Source organism: Lipophrys pholis (assembly GCF_963383615.2).
Source record: "Lipophrys pholis genome assembly, chromosome: 20".
NCBI classification, from domain to species: Eukaryota; Metazoa; Chordata; class Actinopteri; order Blenniiformes; family Blenniidae; genus Lipophrys; species Lipophrys pholis.
The window spans coordinates 5,228,705-5,247,205 of NC_137648.1; the positions used below are offsets into that span (position 1 = coordinate 5,228,705).

The 18,501-nt window shown below is 42.6% G+C and overlaps 1 protein-coding gene across 1 annotated transcript in view; it reads left to right on the forward strand.

The window, feature by feature from the left end:
- prex2 (phosphatidylinositol-3,4,5-trisphosphate-dependent Rac exchange factor 2) overlaps nt 1-18,501 on the forward strand; it is a 104,684-nt gene that overhangs the window by 49,161 nt on the left and 37,022 nt on the right. The window contains exons 20-29 of the mRNA XM_080490043.1: nt 1,606-1,742; nt 3,240-3,357; nt 3,967-4,151; nt 6,602-6,763; nt 10,337-10,559; nt 10,658-10,865; nt 15,616-15,795; nt 16,436-16,530; nt 16,811-16,893; nt 17,591-17,681. Of these exons, the coding sequence (XP_080346169.1) occupies nt 1,606-1,742; nt 3,240-3,357; nt 3,967-4,151; nt 6,602-6,763; nt 10,337-10,559; nt 10,658-10,865; nt 15,616-15,795; nt 16,436-16,530; nt 16,811-16,893; nt 17,591-17,681 (1,482 nt within the window). The remainder of the gene's footprint in view (nt 1-1,605; nt 1,743-3,239; nt 3,358-3,966; nt 4,152-6,601; nt 6,764-10,336; nt 10,560-10,657; nt 10,866-15,615; nt 15,796-16,435; nt 16,531-16,810; nt 16,894-17,590; nt 17,682-18,501) is intronic.

Below are 18,501 nucleotides of genomic sequence, written 5' to 3' on the forward strand. Positions count from 1 at the left end.
CTGTCAGATATTTTATCCATTTTCCCCGTCATCTGTGTGTATGAGTTTCTCTTCAATTTGCATTAGGAAGCCAGCTTCTCTGTGCCGTGAATCTGTGGTGAATTTTAATTTGTTGAAAGATTTAATAGTTGTCAACCAATACCTGACCGTTAACCTTTCACTTCAGGTGATAAACGTTGAGTTTATGACCAAGTTAACCACGGATGAGTCCACATAACGAGTTTAATTCATTGTGGACATAAATATTTGTGTTCATTGACAATTCTAGATTATCTACATGTCTGAAATTGAACAGATAAAAATGGATGAAACAGCTGAAATAGCTCAAACTGTGAAAATGTCTAAAATGGCGAAAGCAAGTAAAAACAGGGGAATAGCAGTCTCTCTTCACAACGAAGAAAACCCCTGGTTGACTCTGGGTTCAGGGCCTTGTTGTTTGGTTCCTGGTGTGAATGTGTATCTCTCTGTGTTGGCCTTGTAATGGACGTCAGTCTAAATCTCTGTCATCCTAAGTTGGTTGAAGTCAGTGCCAGTCAACGAGGATCAAATTATTTAAAATAAATTGCCTAGTGTATTTCCTTAGTTAAGGCTGTCGTACCAGTTTTAGTCAGATTGAAGTTTGTGCTCCGTGCAGTGATTTTAATCTGGGCATTCATAGCTCCTGAGAGAAAAATCACAATTATTCTAGTCTTCGTCCAATTTATCCTGTGGCTTCTTCTCTTTGTGGATATTTGCATGTCATAACATTTAACATGAATATACATCGTTGCATTAGTGCTGATTGGAATGTTAATGCTGCACTAACATGGTGGATGTTGCGCCGATCGCTTGATCCTGTTGACTGGTTGTTTCTTTAATACATGTATTACAGAAAACGCAGTAAATATAACACCTCGCACACTGTTTACCGGCGAGTTTTTTTCAAGATGAAACCTGCCCGACACCGGACGCGTCCAGAATTATTGATTGTGACATGGCATCATCTATTGGCTTCACTTGCTTATCCTTTTAGGGGGTCGCAGGGGGGCTGGAGTCCATCCCAGTTAATGTTGTTGTTTTATACTGGAGTAAGACTGACCATTGTGGATGTTTAACTTGAATTAAAGAAGTGGAAAGACTACAGAAGCTTCTTTACATTGTATTGTGGGAGATGCACGCTGTGTTTTTAATGGAGGAATATTGTGTCTGCCATGCATTTCCCTCTGATAGCTGTAAACCTTGAAGTTCTCCTATGGTCTGAATCACATCCCTCAGAGACCCTCGTCTACCCCAGATAAACAACTTCCCTCCTCTCTTTCTCGCTCTCTCTCTTTCTCTCTCTCTGTCTCTCACACACACATACGCTCCTCCTGAGCTGCCAAAACAGGAAATAATGTTGTAAATACAAAGACGAAGAAGGAATGTTGTTCAACCCGATTTTGTGTACAGGATGTGGAAGATATGACAACTATTTTTTTAGGATGTGCCGATGTTTTTTTCATCCTGTTTCGGCTTGCACCTGCACGATAACGTGCAGCAAGTCGTCGCCCTTGACAAACACCCCCTCTCTTCCTCCACTCCCCCCCCCCCCTCTTTCTTTTTGCTTGTTTCTCGGTCTCGCGCCAGGCACGGTGGCAGCCACCGCCGGCCTCCACCCGGGCCAGTGCATTATCAAGGTGAATGGCATCAACGTGAGCAAGGAGAGCCACGCCAGCGTCATCGCTCATGTCACGGCCTGCAGGAAGTATCGGCGACCCACACAGGTACGACGGAGTGGAGAAAACAGGAGAATAAACTTCGGCGTGAACACAGCTAGTCACACATTTTTGTCTTTAACTTGTACTTCACTTATAAATAGCAATGTCAAAGTCAAAAATGGATTAATGTTTCATTTTTGCAGTTATTTCCCTCTTTTATACTTTGCTTTTATGATTTTAATCTGAACTGTTTTCAAATAAGTCACCAAGTTATACAAGTGAATTAATCTGAGAAAAGAAAAGAATTTAAGGCCACAGGCGGGACTAAAACAAGGAGTGATTCCTTGTGAGAATAAACATACAGACAGACTTCCTGTTCACCCTTATCTCTCTCGCGCTCTTTTTTTTTTTTATCCCATTTTTTCTTCTCTTGGGTCATTACACAGAAATAATAGTAGTTTTGGCTTGTCTTGCTCCGACTCCTGGCTCACAGCAGCAGGCTTGTTGTGGGAGAATGGCAGCAGCCCGCAGGGAGCAGGTAGAGGTGGGAAAGGATCTGGAAGCATCTGGGGTTCCGGGTGGGTGAAAGACCTGGGGAAAGGAGGAGGAACAGGGGGTGGGGAGGTTTATAGGGGCAGGCCAGTTTTTTCTTTTGGAATTGTGATTGATAGGTTGAGAGAGAAAGCTTAGTTCACCTGTTGACGGTGGGAACCAGTGCAACTGGAAACCCCCAGGGGCGAGTGTATGGCGTGAATTAGTTTAGCGTGTCACTATAATTGAGCCCCGTTGAGAGTTTGAGCTTAATGATGCACTACAGTGTTCCTCAAACTCCAGGAGATCTGGTTTACATCAAGTATGGACACAGAGGAACCGCCCTCCCTCTCTCGCTGTGTGTCTTTATGTGTTTGTGGTTGTACACTCCAATACCACAGACCAGTAGGCAAGCTCAGCCTGTAGCCTTGGCAGGAAAAAAAGAAAAACGCAGTGTGGGCTTTGGGTGTGGAGAACAGACACAGACAGATACACACAATGACACACAAGGCTGCGCAGCACACTAGAGTGGGTTGATGAGATTGGCATGGGTTTGCTTTTTGTGGTTCCCACCAAGCGTCATGTTTCCATATGTTTGCATAGGCTTTTCACTGGGTGCTCTGCCAGTCGAGCTGCGACACTGTGCGCCATGTCTGAACACACAGAGCTGAACATGCTGCAGCAAAGCCGAACATCAGCTTCTGTACACACACACACAAACACACACATAACTGACTCCAGTCTGTCTAATAGAAATGCCACCTGTTAATCTCTGTTAATCCTATAAAATGCTGACTTGTGTGCATTTGCATTGATTTTAGTCCTTTTAATTGAAACACACGTGCTGAATATAATCGTTTCTGAAGAATCAGACAGTTTTACTGTCATTGCATGTGATATGATAAGATTACAAATACTACACTACACACAGTCTATAAATACATACATATGTTCTTCAAGAATGAAATACTTCTTAACATATGCCAAAACATTTATACTAAATGTCTAAATGTCATTGTATTGCTTATACAGCAAGACACTATTAAGTGGGTGTACAACAGCAGCGAGAGCGCCAAGGAGGACAACCAGAAGACCGACCAGAAACCCACCAACGAGGAGAACGGAGACGGCTTCGAGTGCAAAGTGGAAGGTGACTGCAATCACACACACACACACACACACACACACACATACACATGCGTGATTGCATGCACGTGCAAAACGGAAACAAACTCATCCTGGAAAAGACATTATGGTTCAAGGTGTCCGTGGATGTAGCACAGGCTTGTTCACAGGAACACGAGCCCGTTGCCTCGTCGAGTTAACAAGTGAGACGCGGCGCGGAAAAAAAAACAACCAAAGGCTCATCTGGAACATGTTAGTCTGAAAACAGCTGCCTCCTCTGGCTCATCAAGCGTTAATTCGCCCCCCTTACAATTTATGGATCCCAAAGAGAAAGTTAAACAGGAAAGCGATTCCCTTCATAGCAAACAGCCCCGGAGCAATATTTATTGCCCTATTAAGTCACTGCATTAGCATAGGGCCAGTTAGCGGGATGCTCCTAGAATTGCCCATCATTTTCTAAAGGGAAATGAAAGCTGTGTATTGAGGGTCGACAGAAATTGCAATCATCTACAGATTAGGTGGTCCGAGGCCTCCTACAGTGCAGGCATGATGATGATGAAAACACCGGCAATGCTGTAACTGTATCACACAGTTGTGTTAAAAATAAAGTTTTTCACTTTTTCTCCTACTTCAGAGGTGATGGACAAATTCAACACGATAGCCATCATTGATGGGAAGAAGGACCATGTAAGTCTGACAGTGGACAACGTCCACCTGGAGTACGGAGTGGTTTACGAGTACGACAGCACGGCAGGAACCAAATGCCACGTGTTGGAGAAGATGGTTGAACCCAAGGGATTCTTCAGCCTCACTGCGAAGGTACTCCGTCCATTCTCATGATCTGCCAATGGGAGTGTTGAACCGTCCTTTTTCCAGGCCCTCTTCCTGGAGACAGCCGTTTTAAGGTTATCAATTTCTAACAAAGTTCATTTAGCTTCATGTGAGGATGGCGAGAGGTGAAGCTGATCTTATTTGAGGAAGGACAGGCTTCCTGAACCTGACTCTTGAACTGCCAATTTACTGTAGAGTCACCAGTAAACCTCACTGACGTGACCAAAACAGAGACCAGTGCCGGTAAAGCAGAGTTTTTTGTTCTAAACGGGCCAGAAACTAATGGTGTTCCAACAAGGGAAATGTATTACAATAGACAAACTGGCTTTGACACGACACAAATGGTTTGAACAGACCTTCGAGACATTACAGATAACTGGTACCAAACACATTTGTCGGCTGGACTTAGTAACCAGCTTCGTGACCCTGGATTGACTGTGTTACGCAAAGTGAGACGAGTATCCAAAGGACATCAGGATGGAATGAACAAAAGATGAAAACAACTCCCCTTTTAGGCTGACCTAGTTAAGTTTTGAGAGCATGTACGATACAGCAGGGCAGTTGTGAACAAGCCACTCTGGGACCGGCCTGAAGAGGCGGTTTCAGCGCAGCTCAAGTCAAGTATACAATTACTGCCCAGTATGTGCCTTCCGCCTCGCACACTCGAGGTTTGATTAAGAGTGCTTCTGTAGTCTGACGAGCTCCTCATATCATCATCATACGGTAAGAAAAATACAAACAACTGCAGCCAAAATGGATTCAAACTGACACCCAATGCCTCAGTTATATTTTGTTTGATAACTTTGGAAATCTTTTAATTAAATTGAATCAGATCTACTAGACGTTCTCGTCATTCCTGTGTAAAAGCCCTTCAGTAAAGTCAAGTGAACGAAGAGCGTCATAATGTGAACCAATAGTGCACAAAGGTAATATGTAGTTTGATGGGATGCACATTAACGCAAACTCCAATCTTAGCTTAGTAAGTGTGATTCTTCCCACGCCGTCATGCATGGTAGTGATGGAAACTTGACTCTTCAATCCCAGAGCGGGTAAAAGTCGGTGTGAACGCAAACCCAAGTGACGACAATGAAACAATTTACATTCCAATCTGCAGTAGCAGCTGTGAAAACACTGTGGGACCTAACCAGATGCAGACGATACAGACTCCCTCACATTTTATGTGTTTAGGTTGTTTGGAGAAAAAAATCCTGGTGTGCACAAGAAGAACATGCAACTCTATACAGAAAGGACCTGAGTCTAATGACTACTGCACCGCATGGCTCTCGGTTCTTGTTAAACTTGTATAGATTTGTTCTGGTTTCGCTCAGATGTTCACGCCAGTTCGAAGATGAGCTGTTTAGAGTTTAATTCTGAAAGGTCAGGGACGTTCAAATCTGCCTGATCGTTAGATTACACATCTTCCTTCACATTTGGCACACACGTACCTTCCATCGAGGTTTATGTTTCCAAATGTTTTGTTTACACCGGTTCAGATTTGCGATTTATGGTCCAGATAATAAATCCTGCTGAGTGTCTTCTGTGATGTGTATTTTTATGATTCTTTTATGTCAATTGCAATTAACCAATTTTGTTGGAGGAATACGTCCAAGAGAAAGTATTTTTAGTTTGTCAAATAAGAATGATGGTAGTTGAAGCACAGACAACTTTATTATGGCCTATTACTTCCCAGCTGTGTAAATGAATGCCTCTTTCCAGCAGCGACGATCACTGAAAGATCATTACTGATGTATAACACACACTGCACAAAGGGCCTGTCTTTGATATATATGAGCAAGGATCACATGTTGGGCTCGTGTCCTAAATTAATGAAACTTTACAGTTGTTGCTCTCTTAAATCTCTAAGACCTAAACTCACTCACATGCATGGAAAAAAAACATAGCATATCCTCTATTAACATATACAGTTTCTCCAAAGTGGAAGTCATTTTAGTGTTATTACAAACATCTGCCCCGACATTCCACTTAGTCCTTTGAGATCTGTGTGATGTTGAATTTTAATGCTGGTTAGGCTGTCAGGCCACATGGGTTGTCTTTTGCTTCGCTCTCTTCCTGCTGTTCCATTTCCTCCCCTGTTTTTCTCTCTCCTCCACTGGGCATCTCATTAAGGAGGCTCAGAGATTTGTGTCTCATATTCTTTTCATATCTCCCTCTGATCTGCAAAGCCAGAGTCTTCATACATACAGCATATGTATCACAATCTGGGTTTATCTCCATGGATGTTTGAATAGAACCTTTAGATACCCGAGTTTAACTGCTTGTGAAAAGCTGCAGAAGAGTCGACGCCTTCTGGCGGATTTCATTCTCTTCTTTTCGATGAATAAAAAAACTTGGACGTTCATTTACAGCACATTAGATGCTCTCAAAGGGATTTAAAAAGCATTTCTGTATCAGTTCATCACCGTCGTCTTTGTCTCTAGATTCTGGAGGTGCTGGCGCGTAATGATGACCTGCTGGTGCAGATGTGCGGCCGGCTGACTTCCAGCTGCGATGTGATCCCCGAGGAGCTGCAAGTACGCTTCAGTGCCATGTACGGCGAGAGGGCGGAGCACATCAACCGGCGCATCACCAACTACAGAAAGGTAACCGCTGGGCAGAGATGGCAGAAGCAATCACTTTGTTTGCAAGAATTGAACCAGGTCATGATTCAGTTTGCATCATGGCTTTGAATCTGCATGAACCATGGCGGTATGGTGGTAATGGTGATAACTTGGGTGCACCTTGTGTAAAACAGTATGAAGCCAATTTTGTGTTTGTTTTTTGAAGGATGTCAATTTTTATGGGACTTGCACAAACTATAAAATAAACTTTAACCAATCTTTTAGCTGATTTGTATTTATTTGTTTATTTGTTCATTCATTTATGTCTTACCTATATCATTTTTAGTTTTGGTTATTTTTGATTCACTTACATTTGATTTCCTCATACAGATATTGCTTTTTCCCATCTTGTCTGCTCTGCTATTTTAGTATTGGTATATATTTTTTATCTGTATATTTATTTATTTTAGTTCTTTCAAAGACTCACTCTGACATTTGGTGCTTCCTTACTGCAAATGTGAAATAGTGTTTCTTCACTCTTTGTCGCCTTTATTTTAAATTCAGTCCTTGCGTGTGCATGTAGTTGAAAGAGAAACAGGAAGTTTGGGGCATTCACTCATTATTCATTTAAGTTGCTCCTTCTTAAATTTGTCAAATTTCACAGCTTCACTATTAATTGTTAATGTCACTGTAGCGCTGAATCAATCATCCGCATAGACCAGGGGTGGGACTACTAATTATCCCAAAGGGCCGCATGAAGAATGAGCACAGCTACTGAGGGCAAAGACAAAAGAAAGTTTTTTCCACACAATTTGTATGAGCTACTCTTCCTCTGCGGCACTTTTTCTTTCCCAGTCTTTGTCTGAAAATCAAAATGACATTTCCCTGATTTTGAGTTCAGTAATTAAATAAATAAAAACTATATTATTTCATTAACAATCCTTTTCTTTCCCCACTGTGAAACACCAATTTTGTGAGGTAACGATTGCTAGACATATTGTGACAAATGTGAGTTTTTTGAATGCGATAAAGTCAATAATAACAGTAAATTTAATTTGATCCAGGAGTTCCCAGAGACACCTTGAGGGCCGGTCAAGCAGAGCTAAAGGGCCACATATGGCCCCGGGGCCTTGTGATGTCCAGGTCTGTCCAGCAAGAGCAAATGAGTTCAAATGTAATGAGCAAAAGTAAAAACCAGTAAAGTCAACAACCTGAAAAATCCAGTGAAGAACAGGAACAAAGCCCCAGAGCTGCCCACCGCTGTTGTTTGCTTTTTGGTGCAAAACCTTTCATTAGTTTCTTCCGCTTGATGATATTTCAATCATGCTTGTTTATTTTTACACTGTTTGGAACAATTGTCTTTTTCACTCCGCTGTTGATTGACAATAATAGAAACGGGATGCAGCCGCTGTATAAATACCACTTTTTGCATATTTCTCTGTGCTGCTGAATAAAAGAACGGAGCAAAAACCAAAAAGATGTTAACCACTTCAGCGTGCTGGAGGCTTCACAGTGACCTCTGCTGCACACTGGAGCCGATTGAATCGCATCTCCTGCATTAAAATACCTGAGCCAGTGAAGAAGGCTGTGATGGATCCGTGTTTTGTCACTTTGCTCACCGTGTTGACATCAACATGCCAACGTGCATTAGTCCACTGACACTCACGAGGTGAACTCCGAGCAAAACCATCACCAGGTTGTTGTGCGGAAATGTAATCAGCTTTCACTGACCTCCAAGAAATATTTACTCGGCGGACATTCAGGCTTGTCACCGACTCTGCAGTGTGTTGCATTGTCCGGAACTTTGTTTTTGATTAAGTTACAGCTGGTGATTGACGGAGCCAAAACATTTTTATCACTTCTCATTCACATCTGCGGGCTTGTGTCTATAGGCAAAACAATGCACGCGACAGTGCGTGAGAGAAAGAAAAAGCTCCACATCAGAGTGGATCTTGGATTAATTAACTATCACTTATAAATATCCCTGCAAAGCCACAGCCGGGACGTTTGTTGTGTAAGACCCTCATGCACGAGAGCATTCCTCCTGGGATCCCTGAAGAGAATGGAAAGGGGGCGATGGGGAAAGAACTGCACGGAGAAAAATGAAAGAAAAGGACAGGAAGGCAAGACTGAGAGTCATTAGGAGGAGGGATGGGAACTTGGGCCTCGGACGCAGCAGTCCAGAACTGTCTCGAGACAGATGGGCGACGTCGAGGTGACTCCTCGGTCTCCCGGGACGGTCAGTTCATCGTCCATCTGGAGTGAATCAGCTCACTCCTCCAAGGAGGAGCTCAAACCTATCTCGAGATAACGTATTTATTTAACATATACTGCGTGCTGCGCTTGTGTTGTCTGCCAGCTCGGCTTTTGATTGGCGTTTTGCTGTGAACATCCCAGACAGGATGCAGGCCGCCGCGATGAAGGGTTCAAGGAAAGTGCAACCAAAAAAGCACAAATATGCTCATGATCCTTCGTATCAACTGAGCTGGTTTTAAATAGGTTGACTTCTTATTCGCCTTGCATAGTTTTATAATAAACACAACTCCCAGACTATGTGTGTTACCAAGAAGAGAAGCCTTCCAGATGCAGAGTAATAGAGATTTGTATTGATATGCAAACGTTATAACGACTTTCAGAGTGACTGTCCACACGCTGGTAACATACATAGTTTAAAGCTCATTTCTAGATATTGAAAGTTGAAATGATCACACATGCATTGCACAGTTTTTGATCATTTTAGAGCCATAAAATCAAATTAATCTTCGGCTTCCTGTCACAAGAGGATTAGACTCCCTGGATTTAGACGTCCTATTCAGATTTTCTACAAAAATCTTCTAATTTTAGTGTTTTAGATTCTTTTTGATTACTTGGAGCAACATCATTTTTAGTGGAAAATGTGTTTAATATTACAGTAGTAGAAGAAGAAAAAAAAAAACACCCTCTTCAACAAATGGACCCTCTGGAGTTCAGTGAAGTTACACGATCAAATCTCTGTTCCGACATGATTATGGGAGCTGCTGTGCATCATTTTAACAATTTAAATGACGATGGAGTCTGGAGTTCCTCACATATGTGAGCAATGATGATTTCTGGGAGTCTCTCTTAAGTCTTTGATTTGGTTTGAATATTTCAGCTGCCACATAAAAAAGGAGGAATGCTGAAAATGTAAAGTTAATGGCTGTTTGTGCTTTTATTCTCAGGCCAGCTGTCATACGTGTAAAACTAAGCGGCACATTGAGTTGACAGATACTTCATCCAGCGTTTCACTTAGTGCCTTTTAATCATGTACCACTGGAATGCACATCAGCTCGATGAGGCATTTTTGTACGCAGCATTTTTTACATATTTCTGTTTCACAGACCGGCTATTAATCAAAATTACCAAAATTCTCATTCCTTCCAGTTGTTAGTCAAATTACTGCAACGTCTACTGTTTCTTTTCAGTTATATTATATTATATTGTGTTTTTCTGATCACATGAACTCTTTAATGGCTATAAAAGTGGATGTCCTTCAATATATATGAGGCATTTAAAGTAGTTTTAACCATACTGAGAAGCTCTGTGATTCAACAGTCATATCTCTGCAGTTGCTGAGCCCTATGAAATTTGTTTCAGTTTTCCAGGGTACTGAAGAACAGAGCATGGCCTACGTTCAAGCAAGCCAAAGCCAAGGTGTCCCCCCTCCACAGCAGCGACTTCTGCCCCACAAACTGTCACGTCAACGTGATGGAGGTGTCGTACCCTAAAACCACTTCCTCCCTGGGCAGCGCCTTCGGCGTGCAGCTGGACAACAGGAAGAACACGCTGGAGAAAGGAGGACGTGGCAGCGCTGAGCTCGGTCAGCTGGGGATTAAACACCTGCACGTCGGATTTACTTTACTTGTGGACTTTCAGCTGATTTAAGATGTATTTCTTTCTTTATTTTTGTCTATTCAGGGAAACTGAACCCGATGGTGAACGTCCAGCACACCATCACGACGATGGCTGCACCCTCGGGTCACAGCCTGGGACGAACAGAAGGCCACGGCCTGCGTTTCCTGCTCAGGGAAGAAGACCTGCTCACACTGGACGCGTATCAGAAGCTTCTCTACAAACTCACTGCCGTCGTCAAGGAGATGGAAACGCACGGTGCCCATATTCATGAGTGAGTGGATTTATGTGAATGTTTTACACTTAGGATGTGGGATGTTGGGATTCTTAACTGTTGATCTGGACAACGCATCGCATCTTCTGCTCAATTACTTTTAATGCTGCAAGGGATTGAATCTCTTTCCCTCAGCAGTTAATGGCACTTCGCCGGCACATCAAATAATTGCATTTACAAGTAACTTGGAAAATCTCACAGCAAGTTGCAAGTTTTGTCAATGTTGGACATCCTCAAGAAGTGGAGGTGAAGGTTTTGCTCTTGGCAGCTGCTTCATATCTCTTCTCTTATTATCTTTCCTATTTTCTAGCGTGATCCTCTCTGATCGTTCCAAAAAGGCCTGCACGCGTTTACATGCATGCAGACATAGCTATGTATTGTCCAGTGAGGAGAAACTCCTACATAGTGTTTTCCCTATGTGCTGTTTTGTTAAGTAATCTTGAAACCTGAAATGAATCTGTTCTCACTTATTACACACAAATTGCCAATCCCAAATAGAAACAGACATTTCTGAAAGACCAATTTTTTTTATTGGTGGAACAAAATCTTCTCCTGCTGATTCTGTTCGATTTGATTTGAAACGACCCTTGGGACCAGAAAACCTCGTATAACTGTAGCGTGGTCAATCTGCTGCTGCTGGCACTTGGCGGGCATACATTTCACTCATTAATCCAGCACCTGTGTGTGTGTGCGTGTGTGTGTGTGTGTGTGCGTGTGTGTGTGCGTGCGTGAAACAACAGAGCTGAATCGGCCTCGTGGTTTTCTTCCTCATGTTCCTGCGGAATTTGTACTTGTTCGCGTGTTCACACTTCATTTATGTTTGCGGTTATAAATCAGACTGTCTGTTGCATTACTGTTTTCTGTCTGGCTCCTCTGTATTCAGGCCTGGTCGTTACTGTGGTGGTAAGGTTTATTGTTTGGACGCTGTGGAACGGAAATGGGAAACGCTGCTCTGGTCCCCCCCCCCCCCCCGAACACCAAATAGGAAAATGCAATCTCAAAGAAGGAGGGTGTGTCGTTGGGCCAGGTGCCCTCTGGAAAAGCCATTTGCCAACAATGGAGCTCTGATAAATGATACAAACCGCTAATAGCTCACATAACAGTCTGTTTCTCCTAGTAAAAATGCCCTTAAAGTTTTATTGCAGTGGTTTCAAAGTGTCGGGTGGGCATCGCCTGGGGGCATCAGAGAGCTTTTTGGGTTGGGGGGGGGGGGGGGGGGGGGGTACGGGCAAATCTAGATGTTAGAGACTTGCATTTTTTTTTTTCTGATTTTTGTGAAAAAATCACAATGAAATGATATAAGTAGAGGCTGAAACTGTTAAATCCTGTAATTAAACACAAATTTTAGGGAGTGAATTTATTGTAAGTGTAATAAAAACAAATTAAAATCTGAATATAGGCTTCACGGCAAAAAACGCACTTACATGTCTTGCAGACTACATGTATTCTCATTGGATAATCAAAATTAGAAGTGTCAAAGAAACACAAGAGGGGTTGTTATTTATTGCATATTGATGCAAATAGTGCTTTTGATTAATATAATTTAATGTGAAAGCGTTAGAAAGGCCTACATTAATAGAAAAAAAACTACTCCTACGAGTTACAGTATGGGCGGCATATGATTTGCAGTGTTTACAGCTCATCCATCCAACACATTTACACTGATCGGAGTAGGAGTGACGCAGCAGGCAGTAGAACACATAAGATCAGTAAAGATCTTACAAAATGGGGACATATGGAGGAAAGACAACTTTTGGAACATTTGGAATTTGCATGAATTTCTTACAAGATGTGACTGGAGCTACATCCAAGTGAAACGTGGAGACTAACGCAATAGATCAGCAGGTGTCTTATGACTCTTAACATCTACAATGCTTTGATTGATTTGGTGGTTTAGGCGCTCTTCAACTGAATCCCTGCTAATCTGACAGAAAAACAGAAAAGCTGCTGGATCGAGTGAAGCTGTCACAGAAGAAGAGTCCACATATTGACAGGGAATAGACAAATTTAGTCATTCCTCTCTCAGCGCCAATTAGCATAGTGTCACCCATGCACATTGAAATAGTCCGAGACACACTGAGCGAGGCGATAATGACCTCTACCATCTGCTATCTGCTCAAACACCCAGCCGCACACACAGACACGCACGCACGCACGCACGCACGCACGCACGCACGCACGCACGCACGCACGCACGCACGCACGCACGCACGCACGCACGCACGCACGCACACACACACACACACACACACACACACACACACACACACACACACTTCAGGAGCTTGTTATGGATGAACTGTGAGGGTGAGCATGAGTCCTTCCGACTCATCAGTTGTGTTACGAATAGCAGCGTGGACGCATCACTTTGACCTCGGCGGGCGTGTGGGGCCTTCCTGAACCCTTCATTAAATTAGTTTGCATATTATCTTGCTCTCCGACTGGTCAAAGGTCACTACTACTAACACAGACACACACACAGACACTCACACACGGTCTCTCTTAACCTTTTATAGAGTGGTCATTTAAACACTAGTAAAATTAAAATGTCATGAAAATGATGTCATTTCTGGACTCTTTGGAAGAAATGTTGACAAAAGCACACCTACTTTGTGATTTATAGCCTCAGTATTTCTCATTGTATTTCTATAACATACACCTTTGATTACTACTGTCCTGTGACATAAACTATGACAAGAACAAACATCCTTAAATGTGAGAGATTTTACAAACGGCACATAAGAATGAAAAGTGACATCCCCTCACATGCACCTCAGGTTAATGTTTGCAGTAATAAAGCGTGATTTCATGATTTATAATGAATTCGTCATCAGATAACACCAAACTCTTGCAGGTGTTTAAAGCGATTTTATAACTTTCACGATTTCTACAAATCCTTACAAAGCAGCGCTTGTCTCTGAGTAAACCTTTAAAACCACGTATTCAGCCACTGTCGTCGGTTTTAAACGGTTAGAAATAAATAGAAATATGGTTATTTGATCTATAAAGGGTTAATATTTTCACATTGTTTAGTCTCGTAGCTGAGTGTGGTGTGACAGCAATGTGCCTCAAACTGACATTATAATAAACTGAAGTGGCTATTTTGAGCAGTTTGTCAAACACAAGCTTCTCCTGTTCCCAGCGTCAGAGGAGGAAGTCTACTGTACATTCGTAGCAGATTAGAAATATCCTTAAGTAATTTAGGAAGAGAAAACAACTGGATGGAGCTTGTTTGTTATATAACTTCTTGGCCTGCGCTCGAGGAATCCATTTCCAAGCGGCGACCTGTGACCTTTTGTCTCGGGGCGGCGGAGAACAATTCACAGCTGTGTGAAGACCAGGTTGCTGATGTGTTTTATATCAAGACCGCCTCCCTTCTGGAATCCAATACCATCCCTCCCCATCATTTTCATATCTTTTCCTTATTCCATGCCTCTAATCATGACTGGCAGCCAGATTAGATCTATAGGGTCCTTTTCTTATTTCTCCCATTATGGATTGCGGCGTTATGCAAATGTCCGGGCGTGCAGCTCTCTGATGTGGAGCTTTGTAATGCAGATGTACATGTAAATGCAGTGCAGGCGATTGAAGTCTAATGGTTTAATGTGTCAACGTGGGCTAAAGACTTTCCTGTGAGAGCTTAAAAGATCTTTTTGGTTTGTAGCCACAAGCATTAATGTGCTTTGGCCTACTCTCTTTCCCTTGTTTTCATTTTTTCTTTTTTGTATTTCTCTCTCCTGTGAAGCCCCCTTCTCCAGCTCAGCTATTGTTTTTCTGCCTTGCTCCCTCCAATAGTTTGTTCCCTAAAGGCCCCAAACCGGGCTCACTTCTTTATTACCGAGAGCCAATCACAGAGCCTGCAGAGCTTCTCCATGGCGATGGAATGCCACTCTGCTTCGGAGGGGCATTGTGGCGGCTCCTGGAGCGGACCATAATGAGGGCATCTTTGTGGCCCAGTCAGACTGTGAATGGGCAGGAAAGGGGGTCAGTGTGGAGAGGGGAGCAGGGTGAGGCGAGGTGTATAAAACGATAAAAAAAACCAGGAATGAAACGGATCGATTTGACTGACACGAGGAAGACGGGTTGTTTATTTTGATGCCTGCCGCAGCCTTTCCCAGCTGCTCTTAATGCAATGTCTTGACGGTCGATTGGATGACACAATGGAAAATGTGAGCAAAGAAAAAAGAAATGTAAACAGACATTGCGTGTCAGAGTGGGGAAAGATCAAAAAAAAGAGAGAGAGAAAAAAAAAAAAGTCCAAGCCCAGCATTTATTAGAATATGGCTGTAAATGCCACCATGTGTTGCTGCAACTGTGAAAATATCCTGTCCAGCCTCTTCCGGACGCTCTGATCGCAGCTTAACAGAACACAAACAGCCGTCACAGTGAGGGTGGGGGGGGGGGGGGGGGGGGGGGGTCTGAGCAGCCGAGCTGAAGCCTGTTGACACAGCTGCACCTTGCTACATCTTTGAACCTATTATTACGATGAGGATCCCTCGCCGTCTGAAGCCAAACAGATCGGGGGTTTATTTGGCCCGCGCCCTCAGCTGGTGGAGCCCGTTACGTGTGCGTAGGCTCGAGAGCGTACTGTACACGCTGTGTGTTCAGCGCCAAACGTTACAGTGCGAGTGCTGGAACTCTCTGTGTAGCATTAGTCCGATCAAAGGAGCTGTTTTTATCACGCTGTCTTGTGTTGGTTTTGGATGAATGTCAGATCTTTAAATAATCTCCACTGTTTTCTTTCCTCCAGCCTGCTGTCCTCCATCACTCACCCTCCAACGTCAGAGGTCAGGTCCCCTGAGAGCTACATATCCGCCGAGAGCGAGGGGGACAAGGGTGAGAGGAATGGGAAGAAGGTGTGTTTTAATGTGGCCGGAGACGAGCAGGAGGACTCTGGACACGACACCATCAGCAACAGGGACTCCTACAGGTGAAAGCAAAAGGGAATTGCATTAAAGATTCATAGACAGGAATGTACAAAATGTTTAAAATACAAAAGATCTTGCAAGTACTCTCTTATTTTATATATCAAATTTACATGTAATCTATTTTCTCTAACATCAATATTAATTATTACATGTATGTGATTATTATTTGTACATACATGTGTTATACACTTTAAACACGCATGCGCACACACATATATGAATCTACTTTTTAATATTTATTTTATTATAATATACAGTACAACCATATAGACTACATACATACGTGAGCAGCAACCAAAACATCAAACAAAGACGTCACAGTGAAGTTTAGTTGTCGTAGTTTAGTAGTTCTTATGAGGCTGTCTGCAGGATTTTGAAATGCGTTTGTGGGAATTATCGCCCGTACATTCTGTAGAGCATTTCTGAGTTCAGGCACTCATGCTGGACGAGAAGGTTTTCAGTTTATCTGAAGGTGCAGGATGGGATTAAAGACAGGACGCTCATAGCAGAATAGAGAAAGGCCGTTGTTGAACTGTTTTCTCAAAGCATAGAATCGTCCAAAATGTCTTGTTATGCTTGATTTTATACATCTGCGGCCAAGAAGTCTGATTTAATCTGTTTTTTCCCCTAATGTCTCGTCAGTGACTGTAACAGCAACAGAAACTCCATCGCCTCCTTCACCAGCATCTGCAGCAGTCACTGCAGCTCCTACGTACACAGTGATGACATGGACTCAGGTACTTGATCGCTGTGGACACATGGTTTCAAAAGCACTTGCATTGTTTATGAGTTATATTTAGTTATGGATCAACAATGATGTTGGAATGCTTCAAGAATGGTCAATGCATTGAAACTAAAGGCGATGGACTTGCTCGATCTCCTTACACAGACATCATTTGCAGTCAATCCACATTCAATCAACACTCAGGTTTTCAATATTGTGCAGCTGTTGACAGGTGCTGACAAGTTTTATCCCCCCCACCACCCACCCCCACCCCTACCCCCCCCGAATTGCAGGAGATGAGATGCCCTCCAGCGTGTGGCTTTCCCATGACAAGCAGAAGAAACTGCACAGCTTCCTGGAGCATCTGTTCAGCCAGGTGGGTCCATTTGACATCTTCACACATGATTAATGCCCCTGATTATAATGCTTTTTAAAAAAAAAAAATTTAACTATTAAGATTTTTTAAGATTATCTTACATATATTTTTGGAGAAAACTTACACAGAATACAATATTGATGTTTGTTTAAAGTGAAAGAACAGCTGTTTAAATTACAATTTGAGCAAAACTCGACACCACCATCATCATTTGATTTGATATGTTTAGTAATATGTGTGAAAATGTCACGTGTTAATTAAAAAAGAAAATGTGGATTTTCCTTGCAAACCAAATGACCCCTTGACTTTTCAGCAACCTTTAAGGTCAACCACATTTAAATATACGCAAGTATGTCTTCTGCATACATTCATGCGTGTCACCATACGCAGTCTTGTTTCTATCAGCAGTGGAAAAGCAGGAAAACCGAGCTCTGCTGTATTTGCACTTTTTGTCCCGCTTCCTGTCATTTGTTTTATTGCAGGGCCGTTTCCCCAGCTTTGTTTATAAATCACATTGCAGCAAATAGTGCTCGCTAGATCTCCGTGGGATTGTGTGTGTGTGTGTGTGTGTGCAGCAGAAGCAGGTGTTGGTAACGGCTGAGCAGCATTTTTTGCTTCCCTTCACATATTTTTGATCTCAGCCGAGTGAGAGAATCCGTATCAAGCACAGCGAACTTGACCCCCGTGCTCTCTTCAGGTGGATTCGATCACGAGTATGCTGAGAGGCGCAGTAGTGGCTCGCGCCTTCGAGCAGACGAAGTGCTTCACACCTGGAAGAGGATTACAAGGTAAAACACCAGGATGTACGAGTGCTCCTGGCACTGCATTAAATCAGTTTGTGTGTCATCAACATCCAATGGAATCTGTTCGTTAAGGATATCTGCATGTTTATGAAAGCAAGTCTTAAAATTAAGGATGATTCATCACTTTTGTGCGCTTGAAACTGATGGTTACTAATATAACACATTTCAAACTAAGTTCGCTACTTTACTTGTACTATAGGCACACACAGTAACTTACAGTAATAACTGATGGCATGTAATTTCACAGATGCATGGAAGTACAAAGGTTGTCCCATTGAGGAGATATTCCGGGCTGTCTTTTTTTATACGTTAAACTACGCGATATTAAATATATTTTCAGAGTGAGAGGTGAATGGTAATCCTCAGCGCGTCACTAGAAGGTTGCCTCACAAAATGTCTCAAAATTTCATGGAAAATTTAATTAGGCAACCCAGCTGTTCTGCAAAACTTCAAATCCATATAATGATGCTTTTCGCAGAGAGACGTTAACCTGCTATTATCGTGTGGTTGACACAAACTCCCTAAACCTTTTTATACCGTGTGGCACAGACCAACTCTGTTACTATAAAACCGCTACTTTTTGTTAGTAACAGGCTATTAACAGATTACTATTTTTAACTTTATGATGCTGCTCATGTGTACTGTAGGAGGAGCCTCATTTATCGTGATCTAACACAGGCCGCCTGACAACAAGGAAGGTCTCTCTAAGTCAGTAACATTAACGTTGGATTACGTCCACATTAGCTGGGATGTGTTTGTGGTGCTAAATAACCAGTTTTGTTTTGTTGCTGCTTCTTCTCGTTGT